The sequence below is a fragment of the Gasterosteus aculeatus genome, chromosome 13 (assembly GCF_964276395.1).
Source record: "Gasterosteus aculeatus chromosome 13, fGasAcu3.hap1.1, whole genome shotgun sequence".
NCBI classification, from domain to species: domain Eukaryota; kingdom Metazoa; phylum Chordata; class Actinopteri; order Perciformes; family Gasterosteidae; genus Gasterosteus; species Gasterosteus aculeatus.
In genome coordinates, this window is record NC_135701.1 from 10,685,297 (window position 1) to 10,702,257 (window position 16,961).

Genomic DNA, 16,961 nt, shown 5'->3' on the forward strand with positions numbered 1-16,961 from the left:
CTATTGTAGTTTGGAATGAATACACAGGTTCATGGTTTATTATGTAAAACAAGGGTTTATTTCCATAATGAACAAATACAGTACGTTATTTTGACCAACATAAAAAGTGCAATATGCATTCAAACTACAGCATTGTACAGTACAAAAGTTACTGCATACTTAAATATAAAAGGAAAATGGTTACAAAACTGTGAAGTAACTGATCTTTGAGTCTGGGTCACAACAGCTTTCAGACTGACAGACATCATTTGAGCATAAAAACTTAACAGCTATGAGCCTGTGCACACACAGTGTTTCTTTCAATTCTCCCAAAAGGTGCAAAATCATTTGTATGCGTGATATGTGTATGATGCACATAGTTTGAACACCTTCGATGGTGTTTTCAATTTTTTGAGACAGCCAAAGAACTTTGGTCTTTTACATTTCAAAAAGCACAATGAGTTTAAAATGTGGGTAATCCTGGAGGTGGAGCCAACGTAAGGGAACGGAAGTTTTGGATATAAATTGTTGCATGTTCATATTTGATCAGAAATATTCAGATAGCTTTACTCTCACATGATATGATTTGACTGCTATACATCTTCAGTTTCTTTCACAGCAGACCATAACAAGCCACGACTCCTCACTCTGCTCTCCCAACAGCACTGTAGGTAGGCAATGATGAGGTCAATAACAATACTCTGATGTTATTTTGGAAGAAAGCGTACTTGTTTCCACTCAAGATTAAAAAAAGCAGTGCAAAAGAACAACAAACTCAGAAATGTTTCTCTTCAGTTTGTTGAAAACAGTGAGCATCCTCTGGCAAAACAAAGTCAGAACCTTCGCTCTTCACTTTGATCCCACTCACTCACAGACTGACACTCACACATTCATGCATTATTATACACCTCAAAATCAGATTCCCTCACTTTAATTTGACATCCGCAAATTAAGTGAGTTTAAATTATAGCCCGAGAAAGAGCTCCATGAATGCAACATGAGGTAACCATTAATTTAAAACCGTCTAGCCTCTAAAACATACAAGTCCACTCTACATTTATTAACACTTTGCTTTCGGTCAACTTCCATCGAGGGATGTTTACACACGTAGGCTACAACATTGTACAAGACAGATAAAAATAATCTTGGATACCATTATTAGGTAAAAATCTGGTCCTAACAGCTGTGAGTTAAAGGTTATAGAGCGCCTTGTACTGTATCGTCCTGCAGTCCAACACACAGCTCTGTGCCCCTGGTCTCGTTGGTAAGGCACTTGTTTTTGCATGAATCAAACAAAGTGAGAGGTGAACTGATGGCTTAACACACAGATACAGCAATATAGCTTTCATCACTGTGAACAGCAGTTTGAGAAACAACGTAACTGTAAAAACAGTTGCCATTTTCTTTTTATTGTTTTCATTAGTTTCCTTTGACTCCACTACCCACAGGGTGACCGGCGAGGGGGTGTGTGGAGTGTAAACGTCCTCCATTCGATATGTCAGCTTCTGGGCTCACCTGGCTGTCCTCTCTCTGGAGTGTGCAGGTCCTTGCGGGGCCGGATCAGAGCCGAGGTGGTGGGGGAGTCCCACTCCAGGCCCGGGACCGGCTCAGGGGACAGCGAGAGGAGCAGTAGTGTTCCTGCGTCCGAGGAACAGGCCGAACACAGGTCCTCCGAGGAGAGGTTGAGGCTGTCCAACTTGGCCAGCGAGTTGGACCGCTTCAGGCTCGACGGCACGGTCAAGCCCGCCAGACGCATGCGGGTCTCGATCTCCTGCGCCCTCTGCCGCACCAGGCCGGGCTTCCCCCTCACGCTGCGCAGGCTGTCGCTGCTGGAGCTCCGTGTCAGCGTGGAGCCATGAGGCGAGGAGGCGGGCGTGAGCAACCCGGAGCCCGCCACCCCGAGCAAGGCTTCGTTGGTCAGTGGCACCGCCAGTGGCTCCAACCACACTCGGCGCGGCGTAGAAGCTTTAGGGACGTCTTGGACGAAGCCGGAGCACTTCTCTTCCTCCTCTATGTGGAAAGGGCTGTTTATGGAACTTTGGCATGCGGGCAAAGGCTTTGCAGAGAGCACGCTCTCCTGGGATAGACCTGAAAGTCTTTCTAGTATCTCTGCACGTCGCCGGACCAGTCCAGACCTCTGCAGCTGCAACAGGTGTTCCTGATGTTGGCTAAGGTGGCAAGCCACCGCAAGCTTCTCTTCCTCCGAGTCCAATCTCACCAGCTCAGGGAGAGCCTCAGAGGAAGCTGCAGATGTACCTTTCTGACTCTTAATCTTGCCTTCCACTAAACCACCACCGTCGTTCTTTGGCTGCGGTAGCCGCAGTGAGTCTGCTGGCTGCTCCTCTCTGTCAAGTAGAGCTGTGGGCGGGAAATCAGCACATCTGGCACAGTCACACAGAGGGCCACAGGGGCAGAGCTGTACCACTGAAGAGGTATGAGACAGTGGGAATGAAGGAGGACTGGGCTTAAGGCAAAGCTTAGAAAGCACGGGTGGAAGGTCCTCTTTTCTTTTGGACTTGGCATCAACTGGAGGAGGAAGGGGGCGACCTTTTGCCTAAATAATGACAAGGGAAAAACAGATGTGTCAGGGAATTATATAACTGGATTCATGAAATCAATTACTTTCATTCTAAAATGTTGGTTAATTGTATGAATGAAACCTACATTGAGGTTACATAGAGTGCTGAAATGGTTGTTATTGTTGGAGTTTTCATTTAGGCTTGCCAGGTCCATCCCATTAGCCTCTGGATCCCCTTCTACCTCTACATTTCGGGCTTCCTCTCTTCCGCATCCTGCCCCACCCCCTCCATCATCTGGTTGCATTAGCACCTCCATCTCTGCCTCTTCCTTTTGCACCTCCTCCTCATCTTCCTCCTCAACTGTGCTGAACTCCAGCCTCAGACGTAGCTCCTCCAGGGGCTCAGGGTCCCGAGAGCCTGTCTGGGCTGCAGACCCCTCCGCTGAGGGTCCACATTGTGGGAGCGACGGGCCTTCAGGCCCATTAAAGGACTCATCATCCAGCAGAGCGTCCCGCTCCACATCCTCTATTTCGATAAAGACCTTTTCCATCCCGATGAGCGGAGGACCGCGCACAGGCGTAGACGGTTCACTGTCCAGTGCCGAGTCAGAGAGTCGGCGGAAATAGTAGTTGTTGTAGGCAGGGTCGATCTGCAGTGCGACCGCCGTGCGTGGGGAGGCACACGCAGCCCCCTTATCAGATAGCGCCTCCCCAGAGCAGGGAGACATCCCCGGCTCTGGAGTTAGGTGGCTGCCACCCTCCCCTCCACAACACTGGGCCAACCCCTGCTGCCCCTCTGCCATCTCACAGTCCGCATCTGGATGCCAAAGCTTGTTGTGGCGCTGTTTACTGGAAATATACAAATACAGTGAGCAGAAGACGAGTAGAAGCAGAGAAAATACTCCCGCACACACATAATTAGCTGTACCTAGCATCCAAGATGCCCTCGTACTCGGCCAGCTGCCTCATGAAGCCTGCGTTGGGTCTTGTGATGCTTCTCTTTTGCTTGACAAAGTTGTAAGCCTTCTCTAGCGACCAACCAAACTCCTTCATGGCGTACGCGATGACGGTGGAGGCAGAGCGGCTCACACCCATCTTGCAGTGAACCAGACACTTGGAGCTATTCTTTCTGTGGTGGACAGCAAAAAAAAAAAGAGAAAAAAACGTAGTTTGACAAAATAGATCCACTAACTAGTTCTAATAATTTGGACCTTGAATTCAAATTTAGATTGTCAAAGTACTGCTTCTAAGGTCAAGAGGTAATAAAATAATCTGATCCCTCAAATACAGTAAATATGAGAAATGACATTGGGATCGTTTGAACCTTGAGGATGAGACGTCCTTATAAACGGATATATACACGAGCAACAAGCTTTCTCTTCCACTCGGGACTCACTTTGCTTTGACGATGAAGTTGTACGTCTCATTCCAGTAGGCCAGCAGGTCAGTGGCGTCTTCGTCGTAGACGCGTATGTTGTGATAGCTGAATGTGCCTTGAAAGAAGTTGTCTATCTCCCTTGTAACGTTGAGAATGTATCCAACCCTGGGGAGGAAAGACAATATTAACACATCAACAACATTCTTTCTTGCTCGAATCATAATCAAAATGTTTTTTTTTCTGTCTGGTTTTCAGCTCTTATATATGAAACAAATCACCCCGACTCTCGCAGCTCCTCCAAATTGGAAGCATTCCATTCTGATCCCTACAAACAAATGAAGGACAGATCTTTCTCAGTTTGTACAAAAACAATCTTCCCTTTGGGATGGGGAGGCATTTTGTTTCTATCTCTGTTATTTACAGGAAAGAACAGATGTAACTGAAACTTGCTGCTGTAAGAGATGGTATCGGTTTTCCTACCAGGTAGACGTGATCAAAGATTAGTGTGGCTTTGTCCATCTGACCCAGGATCAGCAGCATCTCATTGTCGATGAACTCTTTGTACTCCTTCAGGTTACAGCTCATGTGTTGTTCCAACTCTGTACGGATCTGACAAGACAGTTTTACAGTATATGTTCACTCACGTGGGCCTTTTCCTGTGCTGTTCTAAGTTACTGCATCATAATCACTGGAATAAGTTATACTGTACAAGTTATACAGTCATACATCTTAAATGATTTACTTAAAGTTTGGAAATGTTGCAAAATTGTCAAAAGTATGAAATATCAAAGAACATTGAACGACGTCAGCACCATCTTTGGGTAATTCTTGAATGTTCAATAACGCTGACATTTAAGTACTATATCATGAGCAAATAAAAATGAGGCATGGCATGATATATAAAAACATTATGTCATGATAATTTGGATTATCCAGGCAATCATCTAAATGAAAACTAAAAATAATTTAGTATTTGTTTTGAGAAAATCATTTTTATGAACATCCTTTCAGGGATGAATGAAAAACAAACAAACAATCTGAAAAAGGTGATCACAAATCCTTTGTGAGTGTTTTTCATCCTGATCAGTATGCCAGGCACTAGAATCCTACATCACCGTCATTTTCCTACATGCGCTCTCTCTGTGCTCACCTGAGTTTGCACACGTGTCTGTGTAGTATGTGTGTGTGTGTGTGTGTGTGTGTGTGTGTGTGTCTGTCTGTGCTCGCTCATCAGGGCGGAATGCCACCGTGCACAGAGGAGAATTGTAAATGGTAAAAAATAAAATAATATATATGCCGCAATATAATGGCTGAGGAAACACTGCTACAGTATAAGTCAGAGCCTTCTAATATGAAGCTAGTCTTCTCCGAGGGACATGCAAGGATTGAATTTCAACAACTGGCACGAGAACCGAGATGTGTCTCCATCTTTAGAGAGAAACATGTAAATGCACCCACTGAAAATGAAACCACAAGAAACAAATGCAAAGCGTTGGTTTATTTCAGTGTGTTTGTACTACTACTACTACTACTACTGGTGTGTATTTACCTGTTTGCAGGTGACATTCGCGAGGTCCTGGCATGCCATGATGCTTCTGAGTTTGGCTTTAATAAGGCACCCTGTCCTCTCTCTCTCTGAAGGCCTACCGAAGATGAAGTCACATTGAGATCTCAGCACAACATTCCAGTTGTGTGTGGTGTCAAGCTATGCTAACAACAGGTAACGGTGCCATTGGCCAAGTCTTAACTGAGAGCATGCGATTTAAGTTTTTGTCTACTGACTTGTCCACAAACATGGTGGGTGAGTCGGGCCGTGTGCTCTCCAAGTCCTTCATGGCGTTCCACTCGTTTATGGAGCTCTGGTCTGAAGCAATGCAGCTCTCATAGTAGCCCATCCAGGTGAGCGCCATGCCTCCAGGGAAGTAGTTGTACCTGCGGGACACCTCGCACGCCTTGTGCAGCACCTGCAGCGCTGACCTAGAGTGATTGTTTTTGTGGATGAACGAATGAATGAAAGTAAAAAATAATCCACTAACAGCCTTAATAATTGGTTAAAGGTTTTATGCATGTCTGTGCAGATGTGTCTTCTTTTCAGCAGGTGGCAGAATAAATCAGAATTGCCTCAAGCCACCTCACTGCAGCCGAGCGGCACACAGAGATTTATTGCGGTGTGTCATGATTCATGAAGCTCAATTTCTTTAGACAGCCACTGCGGCTCTGGAAGTTGATCATTACTCACCACATAGCCTGCACTGACACGGGTTTGAAGACATGGGTCCGACTTGCAGTGTTCACAGTAAAGCCCCTGAGGAGGAAACACAAACAGATGGTCCTCTGAGCACAGCGAAGCTGTGTGTGATACACGTTCATACCAAGCGTCAGATGGAGCTGCAGTGTTGGCTAAAGAGGGAGATGCCACTGGGTTAAAGGCTTCAGCCGTATAGCAGGGGTCAGGCCCGCAGACACAACTTACCCATCTCCATCCAGATGGATCTTTGTGTCGCTCCACAGCGGTAGCGCCATGCCGATCGAACAGCTTTTGCTGGCAAAGGAGAGAGTATAAATTATTTGGGATTTTCCGGAAACAATTAAATATTTTCTTACTTTCTCATTTGCTCACTAACTACTTGAATATCCGGTTACCTTACAGGTCACATGCAGCTGCTCTGGTTTGAGGCAGAGAGCAAGTTTTTGATCACACTCACAAATGCAGATTTAAATGTTCTCACCAGTCTTTGGTGGTAAAGTCGATTCCCAGTAGGATGTTCTCCTCAGTGTCTTGCCGCCCACTGGTGTACACCACCACCATGTACCGCACATGCTCCGACCACGCACTCTCCAGCCGCACCGCCTGGACAGGTCGCAGAGATTTGGCTTTTTATTTGAAAGACAGAACTTTTTTGCATTGAGACATCCTGTTTTAGTCATAGTCGCTGAGTTCCAATTCAAAAAAACACTCAATACTGTGGTATGTAAGGCCCAGTTAGTCTGACATGTACTTATGTATTGAAAATGCTTTTATGTGAGCATGTTAAATGTCAGTCACACTTCAAAACGTTTGGGTTGAGTAATAGTTTTTAAAATAACTCTTGTGGGGGCCGTCTCTTTTAGCTTTTCATGCCCCGTTTGTACGAGAGTTTAAAACAGCAAATGCTTTAGAGGAAACTAAAATCTGCACCAAACATAGTGTCACAGCTGGATGTGCAAAGAAAATGAGAATACAAATGTGATGTAAGTAGATAACTGAGTTTCCAGGATGTAAGAGAACACAAAGCTGGTGTATATACAATGAAATAACCCAGCTTTACACACACACACACACACACGGAAAGATTTGGTAATGCTATTCTGAAAGTTTAAACATCCCCTTATGGCCTAATAATTACAGTGAACAAATAAGCGCCTTAAGTGCCCAATAAAATGCATTCTGAAGGGTTTCCTGTGCCAGGTGGTTAGTCACTCTGTGTGTGTGTGTGTGTGTGTGTGTGTGTGTGTGTGTGTGTGTGTGCATGCTCTGATCTATAAATGTACACTTCTGTTGTCTCTCACCAGTTTGATTCTGTCTTCCGAGCGAAGGATGTTTATCATCACCTGCAAGTGTTGAGGTAAGTCGCCTGTTGCAGAAAGAGAAATTATCATCGACAAGCATCACTGACTATAAATCTGGGCTAGTCATACATACTGACACCCGCGTTAGAAATAGACAAGCCAAGGATGATGAAGGCCTGTTTTATCTGGAACACTTAAACTCATAAAAACATAATGCATGCTGGGGAAACAAAGAACTCAAATAGTTCAAATCACTGCAGTCGCTAAGTGAAGTTACACTGCTATGTGAACACTAAAGCCATCATCCAGAACACAATAAATAACTATATTACATGTTTTTTAAATCCCCGAACATGTTTCCAATGAACAGAAATTATTGGGCAGAACATTTGAACAAAAGCACACTTCAAGAGCTTGTCTTTGTTCTTTTGACATCCCTCAGTGCTCCGTTTGACACGTCTGCATGTAGGACATGTCAGTGGAGCTGGATGATTAAAATAATAATAAATAAACAGGGGGTGGCAATGGGGCAAGAGCAATGCAAAGTAGAAGCTGATGCAAAGCCAAATATGTTCAAACATGTCACCACAGGTAGACCAACCTGTTGTAACATGTCTTTCATCACTTCCTTTATCGGATTCATTGTCAAGACAAACAATAGATTTGTTTTGCTTTTTTTCCCTTAAAGGTTTGGAACGTATATACACTCAATGCCAAATAAAACATGACAGACACTGATAAATAAATAAATAAATAAATCTTTCTGAAGTTTAATAGTGAGCACCATAGAGCAGGAATAGCACTTTCCAAAAGTCACCTCACTATCCGTTTCTATTCTGAAGGAAAGAGTTGCTCGGAAACCATTTGTTTGTTTGTTTGCAACCAAATGTTTGAGAAGCTGGTTGAATGTGGGTTTCCTGACTAAGTGGCCGGTAGAGTACACAAAGCTACTAACCACAGACATAACATGCTGTGACAAGTGACTTGGCAGCATTTTGGCTGTTGGCTAATTTCCAGTCATGCCCGTCGACCTTCAGGTGAAGCTTATGTTGTTAAAGCAATAATTGTGGCTTTCAATAGAGACGGCCTTTGCTTTATGACCCGGACTAGTTCATTGTTCCGCCTCACTGATGTGACATTAACCTTCAATCAATAAAATGGTACAGTACATCACAAGTTTAAAGTTGAAGCTTTTATCAGCAAGCAATCAAGGCACTTGGAATGGACACTAGGGCTGTCAACAAATATTCTATATTCGAATAGTTGTTAAAAACAAAAAACACACCGCGACTGTCTGCGGGCTTTTGTACTGACTATATTGCATGAATAAAATAGGCTACAACAGCTTCATGCACTGGTTTGATTATTTGCCGTTTTATCCCAAGGAAAAGTTCTGTGTTTATAGCACAGCTCGCTCGGAGCGTTCAATGTCGGTACTGTAATACTTTTAGTTTCAATCACTGAATGAAGCCTGCCATATTTGGGACAAGAATCGCGACCTTAAATTGCTTGCACAAAACTCTTGATCAGCACTCGGCATTTGTTTATTATTGTAGTTCATTTAAAACGCTTTGCGCAGAGAGCGCGACGGTGCAGGAAAGAGAGAGAGTGTGCGTGTGTGCGAGCGAGAGGTCTGCGGTCTTGGCCGTTAGTTAATTTACTTATTTTTGTGTAGGTAATATGTTGTTAAATCAGTTTAAACTTAAATAAATGACCTATACAAGTAAATTAATACAACGTATGAATTTGTCCTGTCCTGTTTTGACAGCCCTAATGGACACTGTGAGTAACTTTCTTCACAATAAACATCAAACTCAATTATATAACTGAATTATGATACTTTGGTCAAATTCATCCAATGAGAATAGTTTTTTTAATTTAGTTATGTACCCTTTACTGAGCAAGGTTTGCAAAGTCAGAGACTCGTAAGATCAAAACTACAGTTTGGGTAAATTATGTGGATATTGGGGTCGGCCTTTTTTTTTTAGTTTTGCTCACCTGCGTGCTTGTGGTGAGGATGTGCTTTCTGGCCCTCCTGACTGCTCCCCTGCTGCAGGAAGAGCGCAGCACCCTTCACCATGAAGAAGCTCTCACTCAGGCTGCAAAACAAAACAAACAGGAGCGAGGAGTTACAAGCACTGAAACATCGACGCAATGCATGCAACGCTGTCCATGCCGCAGAGAAACACCTCAGCACAATCGTTTCTGGCTGCTGAGAAGTGGGACACGAGACAAATGAGATAGCCGCGTTTAACTGGGCCGCTCAGTTCCAGTAGAAGCATAAATCACGGCGGATGGGGCCGGTGAGTTCTCTCAACAGCTGAGTGGAAAAGCCCAGCTGCCACGTTACAGACCTGAGGTCTGCAGCAGCCGTGAATCAAGCCTTGATCCCGAATGCTTATCTGTCCGTTGTCTGCTGCAAGGCATTACAGCGAGCCTCTGCCGGCCGGCTGTATGCAACACAGACCGAAACAATTGACCCAATTGTAGTTGTTTGTGATGAATAACTTTCACAGTTGTTGAAGAGCAGCAATTATCAGTTCACACCTACCTGTAAAAACCCAGAGTTTTTCAGGTTAGGCTTCTGAAGCTGCTGACAGATGACTTAAGTGGGAAAATGCAATAAAAAAGAAGTGAGGCGTTTCCTCTGGGCTAAATTCATTCATTCTGTTTGACTGAAAAACAATGCGAGAGCATTCAGGAATCTACCTGGCAGCAGACTACACGCATGTAAATGTGAGTGCAGTCTGGCAAACCAGCACATGATTAGCAAAGCACGGGACTAAGGAATGACGGGAACAAAACAAAACCCCAAAAAGGAAGAAAAAAAAAAAGGATCAAGACTCATTTCTGAATACAGCAACTATGGAATACAAAGTTGTATTGACGATAACGTATGATTATCAAGCCTAACACGGCTGGTATCTGCAGTTTACACTATTGTAATGAGGAAAATAATACCATTTAATTAATAATACCAAGCGCAAAAGTGCTGATTTTTAGTATCATCTTCAACAGCATAACCTCCATATACAGGTGTAAACACCAGAAAAATGTAAAGGCCTTTTGTATGGACACACACCACCTATTGAGCGGACTCCATTCATTTCCACAGATATTTCTAGTCCTTAAACTTTCCCCTTGACATGCTTCTTCCAGCTCTTAAAGCGCTCCCTCCGATAAGACTTTCACAACCCACATCCAGTAGAAGGACTGTGCCACGCAGATGATTTTGTGGGAACAAAGGACTTTGTTTTCTGTACCTCACAATAAATTCCCTCCGCCCCCAGCAACACCACAGTAAAAAGTTGCACAGGGACAAAGCTCGGGGGTGGACACTACTCAACAAGAGCTTTTGTCTCACTTGTGTGGATTTCTGTTTCAGTCCCTGTTCCCTGTTTGAGATGTGCGAGTGTGCCAGGAGGATCCGCTGTTAGGGAGTGATGGATAATACCAGGCTAACGTGGCGAGAGCAAGACGAGGGCTGCGGCCTCCTTACTGGGAATTACCCTTTACTGTGTACAAATCCCTGTGTCTTATTTTGATCCAATTTCAATGAGTAACCCAAGTCCCCCAGTACCTGTGATAACCAACAGCCTCCAACAGAAGAAAAAAACCCAGGTGAAACTTCTTTATTCGTATGTCAAGAGGCTCAGCTGTACGCTGTCATCACCCATCAGCATCAAAGCGAACAAAGACTACGGAAGAACTGCAAAAAAACAAGAGCAAATAACTTTCAATTCTAATCTGTTCAAAAGACAACGACAGTAAGTCCAGACCTCGTTCCATCGCGTTCAACACCCATTTCAGAAGATGAAAATGAACTCACATGCGGTTTATTTCGCTCTGGGTCAACACAGCGTTCTCCACAAAATACGGTAGCATCTTCATCACGGCCTCCTGAATAGGTTCTACAACCAGGTGCATCCTGTTGACCGGTAGGAAACCCACGCCTCTCTTCTGGGAGCGACTTCCTCTTCTTCTGCCTCCAGACAACAGCGAAGGAGCAAAGAGCCACGAGGAGAAAGGGAGGGGGGGGGGGGGGGAGGGGGGCTTTCAGACTGACTGACAGGCTGCGCTCATCTGTGCTGCTCAGCGAAGAAGAGCCACTCCCTCCTTTTTCTTCTCGTCATCATCATCTCCGGAGTCTCTGTGTGTTTGAGTGTGATTCTGAGGAACGCAGTGCAGTCAGCACACGCTGCTCCGGGCGCACGGAACTGTGCCTGCGTTTGCCTGTAACTCTTTTCTAGTTCGCTGTACATTACACGTCTTCACCATGAGCTCTCGTCCACTTTACTCCAGAGACGTGAGCAAAGGGACTCTTTAACTGATGACACACGTGTCTCCTGCAGTAGTTATTGCTGCTCTCCCACAAAAAAAAACAGAAAAGAAAAGAAGCCAGACCTGTTATCCAATTTGAGGAAGACAAAAAAGCAGATGCAGGGATTTGGCTAAAATCTTCTTAAGAAGATGTCTCCATGCGCATGCCACTTTAAGGGTCAACAGGATCCAGAGAAGTGCCTCCGGGGAGCTTAACGCACGGGCCGAGCATTGGTGGAAAGGCCAATGAGAACTGGCAATCTCCCAAACTCCCAAATCTCATTAAACCCAGGCTTATAAGGGAGGGATTATCTTTCCCCTCACCTCAAAGTGGCCAGCACCGACTGTCACTCTCACGTGTACCACAGACAAACAACAGTGTGTTACACTATTGGGGGACAACATCCTTCATGTCCAGCTGCAACAGCAGCAAAAATTATTTTCACACACATGGAAGGGAAATTTATAATAACCGAAATAAAGTAAAATAATGCAATTGCAGTCAGAAAGAAACGATTGAATGTAGCCCAAAGGTGTGTCTGTTTGTGGGATAAAAGATGTTATAGGCTATAATGTTCATTCTCAACTGGCCTCTCTCACAAAGCCTTGAAACCTCCACACGCACGCACGCACGCACGCACACAGAGTAAATCTGGAAGGATTTGCTGACAGACACTAACAATAGCTCGGCGACACGGAAAACAAGATAGCTCTACCAATTGTTCCTCACAACAGGGCAAAGCCTTTAACACCTGGTCGCTAGCAGATGCTGTACTCGGTGTGCCGGGTGCGTGTCGGTGGGAACCTCCTCTGCATACGAGCTCAGGCGTTAGAAGCAGCAGGCAGGTATGATGGCGTTTCACTGGGTATGGGTAGGGTTGGCAGCAGTGGCCAGGTGAACGCTAAGCCACGGCACTAAATCAACTGGTGAGATTTGGATGTGCGCTGGATACCACCGAGGACTCACTACGAAAGGCCGACTCAGAGGCCGCAACCACACTGGTTTATGCACAGCCTCATATGGTCTCGCACACACCGACACGGTCGCAACAAAAAGCCTCCTCCAGGCGCGACCAGTTGCATAACGCTGCCGTCCTCTTACTTACATCACGGAGCAAGAGAAGGACAAACGTCCTCAGGTGTCCCCGCATGTCGCCCCCGTGTCAATGAGTAAGGACACAATAAAAACACACAGACGTTGCTTCTGCTGCCGTTTCGCCGCACATCTAAATCCAGAAGCAGTATTGTGACACAGCATGGCAATTAAATCGCTACCAGTCTTGACATGCGTGTTATTTCACTGAGAAGTAGTTGTGGTGAGTTTAAATGGACGTTTGCGATGCCGATTCTATGTTGCCCTACATGAGGAATCCCCCCCTCTCCTCATTCCACACACTGGAACCCACCTCCAATTGGAATTCTTGCCCAACTCTGCTGTGTACAAGGTGGGAAGATTACATCATTCCTTGAGTGAGAGCCATCGACACCTGCACCGTGTTGATGTTGGCCTCCCCTTGAGTCGTCGTTATCAAGATCAGTTGGGAACAGTAAGTGCAAACACCCCCACTTGGCAGACCAACAGCTGTCAGTCGGCAGATGAGGCTTTCTCTCCTGCGAACTTGATCAGTACACAGGGATCCGAAGAGAAATAGGTTGGTTGAGTAACGGCAGACCTAATGTGCCAAAATATTAAAAAGCATGGATTTACTGGCCATTTAGTTGCGTAAAATGGCTTAACAGCCCCTCAAGCAACCGTGAGGCAAGACCGGACTGGCCTCGTGCATGGATCATTCTCACACACACGCTCGTTGCTTAGGGACATCGCCGAAGGCTGTTGCATAACTTAAAATGACAAATTTGCTTAGGTTGAGGTCATAAGTGTTCTGCTTTGTCAGTAATTCATCCACTTCACACCTATTTAAGTGACTTCTTAAGCAATAAAAGTTTAAAAAAAGCAAATATAACAAAAGCAAACGACAAATTTGAAGCAAGATGCACATTCACTAAGCTACTTGGTCATCGTTGTCCCCCTCTCGTCCAGTGGACGTTATATGTGGAACCAAAAAAGGCATAGAGGCTGTTACAAAAGCTATTGTATTGATTAAATCTGAAATTAAATCTCTTAAATGAACAACTTTCCTGGGGTTGTGTTACACTAACTGTATTCAGTGTTTGCCATACAGCAGTGCTTGCTTGTTACCGGCTCGTTACACATTATGAATACTAAAACACGAAGGGCTGCTGTGCACTGACTGGGTTTTTGCCAGTGAAAAAAACAACTGTCTTGCTAGAACTTGCAATAAGAAACATATTTATTGTGTGAACTCGTGCTGCTTTCTAATCTACTTTTACATAGAATATCTGCCAGCAAAGTCTCTCGTCTGACAAAGACGAAAACAAACTAAAACGTTTCATTACTCTGACGCTTAGTTGCCCTCGTCTGTTGATGGCGGCCAGTCTGCCGCCTTCCAAGATTGCATAACATGACTAAAAGACAGATGCAGCCAATCAGTCAACGACACCTGTGCACAAAGTCTGACGTGCTTTGCCACGTACCGTGAGTAACTCAAAAGTAAACTTACCTCTGATTTATTCGCCGCTCATCTTCACTCCCAAAATCCTGCAATACAGATAACGGAGAGGATAAATACCACAACAGTTCAAGAGAGCCATTTAAGCAGAAGCTTGGGTGAATAACGTTGAACATTTAAATGCTTTACTTTTGCAGCGTTTTCATGTAGTACAAGAACAAAAAATACAACTGCAGTGTGTGTGTGTGCGTGTGTGTGTGTGTGTATGTGGCTTTGTGTGATTCATAGCACATTACAGAAGAACAGTCAGGGAGGAGATGCAGGATCAGGTATGTACAGTAAATACCCCAACGCGTGTGCCAATAATCATGCAAGGAAAGGCAAGGCAATTTTATTTGTATAGCGCTTTTCATACACAAAGGCAGACTCAAAGTGCTTCACATACAATAAAGTGAAATAAAATGCAGGAATTAAAAGACAATTAAAAACAGCAAATAAAATTATAAATTAAAATCTTATTTAAATTGTTTAATTAAAGGCAGAGGTTAAAAGTGCAATGTAGGTAAAATTTAGCAGAAGGCGAAGCTGAACATAAAAGTTTTCAGTCTTGTTTTAAACGTGGTCAGAGTTGGGGCAAGTCTTAAATCTTCAGGAAGTTTATTCCAGCTGTTTGTTGCGTAGTAACTAAATGATGCTTTCCCATGATTTGTATTTACTCTGGGAATCACTAACAGATTGGTGCCAGAAGATCTTAGTGATCTTGAAGGCTTATGTAGTGGAAGCATATCAGTGATATACTTTGGCCCCTAAACCATGTAGTGATTTATATGTGAGCAGTAGGATTTTGAAATGAATTCTCTGACATACTGGGAGCCAATGTAAGGATTTAAGAATTGGTGTAATGTGCTCACATTTTTTGGTCTTTGTTAGAACTCTAGCAGCAGCATTCTGAACAAACTGGAGCTGCCTGACAGTTTTGCTGCTGCCTGATGCGGAGGATTTGAGAGCATTTGTGTTTCATGATAAGGACTTACAGTACCGCTGATCAGGATTTAGTGGCATCAAGCAGGGAGCGAAACGCTCACCCCACCCTGACCAAGCGCATCGGAGACCAGTAGGACCAATTGCCGTCGATACATTGAGCAAGTTTGCTTTTTTTATGCTAATTAAAGTTAGCATAAGTCTGCCTCTGGAGAACAAGAGCCATCCGACCGCTGCTCAGTGGCCCACAGCATGTAGACTGAGAAGGTTTTATCATCCAACTAGTGTTAGATGACATCATAGCTGCAGCAGTTTCCTGCCTGCTTTATCTATAGCCCCCCCCCATCCCCATCCCCATCCCTTCCCCTCAGTGCAGAAATGAAAACCAGACAAACAAACAAAAGGAACTATCAAAACAAGGAATGTATTTGTAATAAGTAACAACTGTGCATGCATTTGAACATGTGGGGTTTTAATGGTCTGTGACAGACAGCTGTCATCTCCTGTGGTTTGGTGCCTGTTCGTGGCTGGTGGTTTGCGCCCTCTTGTGACAGAGAAGAGAAAACACTTGTACTTGGAAGAGGCAAAGGAAGTTATATTTGAATGATATCGTTTGGATTCTAGGACAATGCCGTTTAGCTTTCAGTGAGTTCCTGGAAAAAAATAGTGTCTCAAACTGCTGATAGAGAAACACACGAAAATCTTTTTTTCCTCCCTCCCCTTATTGGCCGTTTACCGGACGGGAAATCTCTTTTACGTCCCTGTTCGGTGTCGCCGTGGTGCTGATGGTGTGAGAGAGACACACACACACACACACACACACACACACACACACACACACACACACACACACACACACACACAGTGTGTGATAACACCTTAAATACATCAGTGTCAATCAATGTCATGTTTCCATTTCAGCCACTCACATCAGCACCGGCTAACTCAAATCATTCATTAAGACGTTTGTCAAATTCAGCAGCTCTTTCAAATCAACGCAACATTTAACAGGTGTGAGAGGTTTTTTTTCTAATTAATTTGTTGGTATTTTATAGAAACGACAAGTCCAGCCGCCTTTTTTTTTAACATAACTTAGTTTACCGTTAGTGGTGAACAGCAGCGTCTCGTGATGAGTAACGGAGACGTTTGCTAGCTACCGATGAAGCCCGAGCTAGCATAACGTTAACCAACGGCGCTAATTTAGCTCCAATCAGCGGGCCTCTTTCTCAAGACAACACCTTACGACAACACCTTCACGCCCGCGGCCCGTCGTTTTTTTTTTGACCCCGGGGAACCGGACTGACCTCCCCCGCGGTGGTGGTTGCTGTGCTGGCGGTGGACGCGGCGCTCGGCGTCGGGGACCGTTGCAGAGTAACCAACGCCATGGCTGGAAGCTGCGGATGCACCGGCCGGCCGCTGGGCTTGCTGAGCTGCTAGCTGCTAGCTGCCGAGCTAACGATGCAACTGATGGACGGACGTATGGGTGGATGGAGGGAGGGAGCGAGATGAGCCGCGTGGGTCCCGCAGGAAGTGCCGCCTTCACGGCCCTGGCCGCCTCGATGGCACTTCGAACTATGTGGTGATACAATGAATACCACTTAACAAAACATCAAGGCAAAAGCCATTTTTAATGCAGCCCGAGTACGGCTTTGTAAACAACAAAGACAATTTAGACAACATAGAACATGAACACACAAAAATAAAA

At 44.8% G+C, this 16,961-nt stretch overlaps 1 protein-coding gene across 3 annotated transcripts; it reads right to left on the minus strand.

Moving 5' to 3' along the window:
- Window positions 1-35: 35 nt before the first annotated feature.
- Window positions 36-16,916, minus strand: ssh1a (slingshot protein phosphatase 1a). 3 transcript variants are annotated; one of them, XM_040196687.2, is made up of 15 exons: window positions 16,561-16,916; window positions 14,327-14,364; window positions 9,423-9,523; window positions 7,425-7,489; window positions 6,605-6,726; window positions 6,349-6,417; window positions 6,115-6,180; window positions 5,658-5,852; window positions 5,425-5,518; window positions 4,356-4,484; window positions 4,154-4,200; window positions 3,894-4,040; window positions 3,426-3,626; window positions 2,644-3,346; window positions 36-2,533 (listed from the first exon to the last, which is right to left on the minus strand). In XM_040196687.2, the coding sequence occupies exons 1-15, from the start codon at window positions 16,639-16,641 to the stop codon at window positions 1,478-1,480; spliced, it is 3,114 nt and encodes a 1,037-aa protein (XP_040052621.2). In that variant the 5' UTR covers window positions 16,642-16,916; the 3' UTR covers window positions 36-1,477. The 3 variants fall into 3 exon arrangements, with proteins under 3 accessions (XP_040052621.2, XP_077942805.1, XP_040052622.2); XM_078086679.1 differs by lacking the exons at window positions 14,327-14,364; window positions 16,561-16,916 and adding exons at window positions 11,005-11,133; window positions 11,254-11,424; XM_040196688.2 differs by lacking the exons at window positions 14,327-14,364; window positions 16,561-16,916 and adding an exon at window positions 11,254-11,935.
- Window positions 16,917-16,961: the final 45 nt, after the last annotated feature.

Coding starts and splice junctions, on each gene's coding strand:
- ssh1a (XM_040196687.2), bottom strand. CDS start 16,641: ATGGCGTTGGTTACTCTGCAACGGTCCCCGACGCCGAGCGCCGCGTCC. Junction 6,418..6,604: donor GACTTTACCACCAAAGACTG/GTGAGAACATTT, acceptor CTCCTTTGCCAG/CAAAAGCTGTTCGATCGGCA. Junction 4,201..4,355: donor TCTTTGATCACGTCTACCTG/GTAGGAAAACCG, acceptor ATTTGTTTGTAG/GGATCAGAATGGAATGCTTC.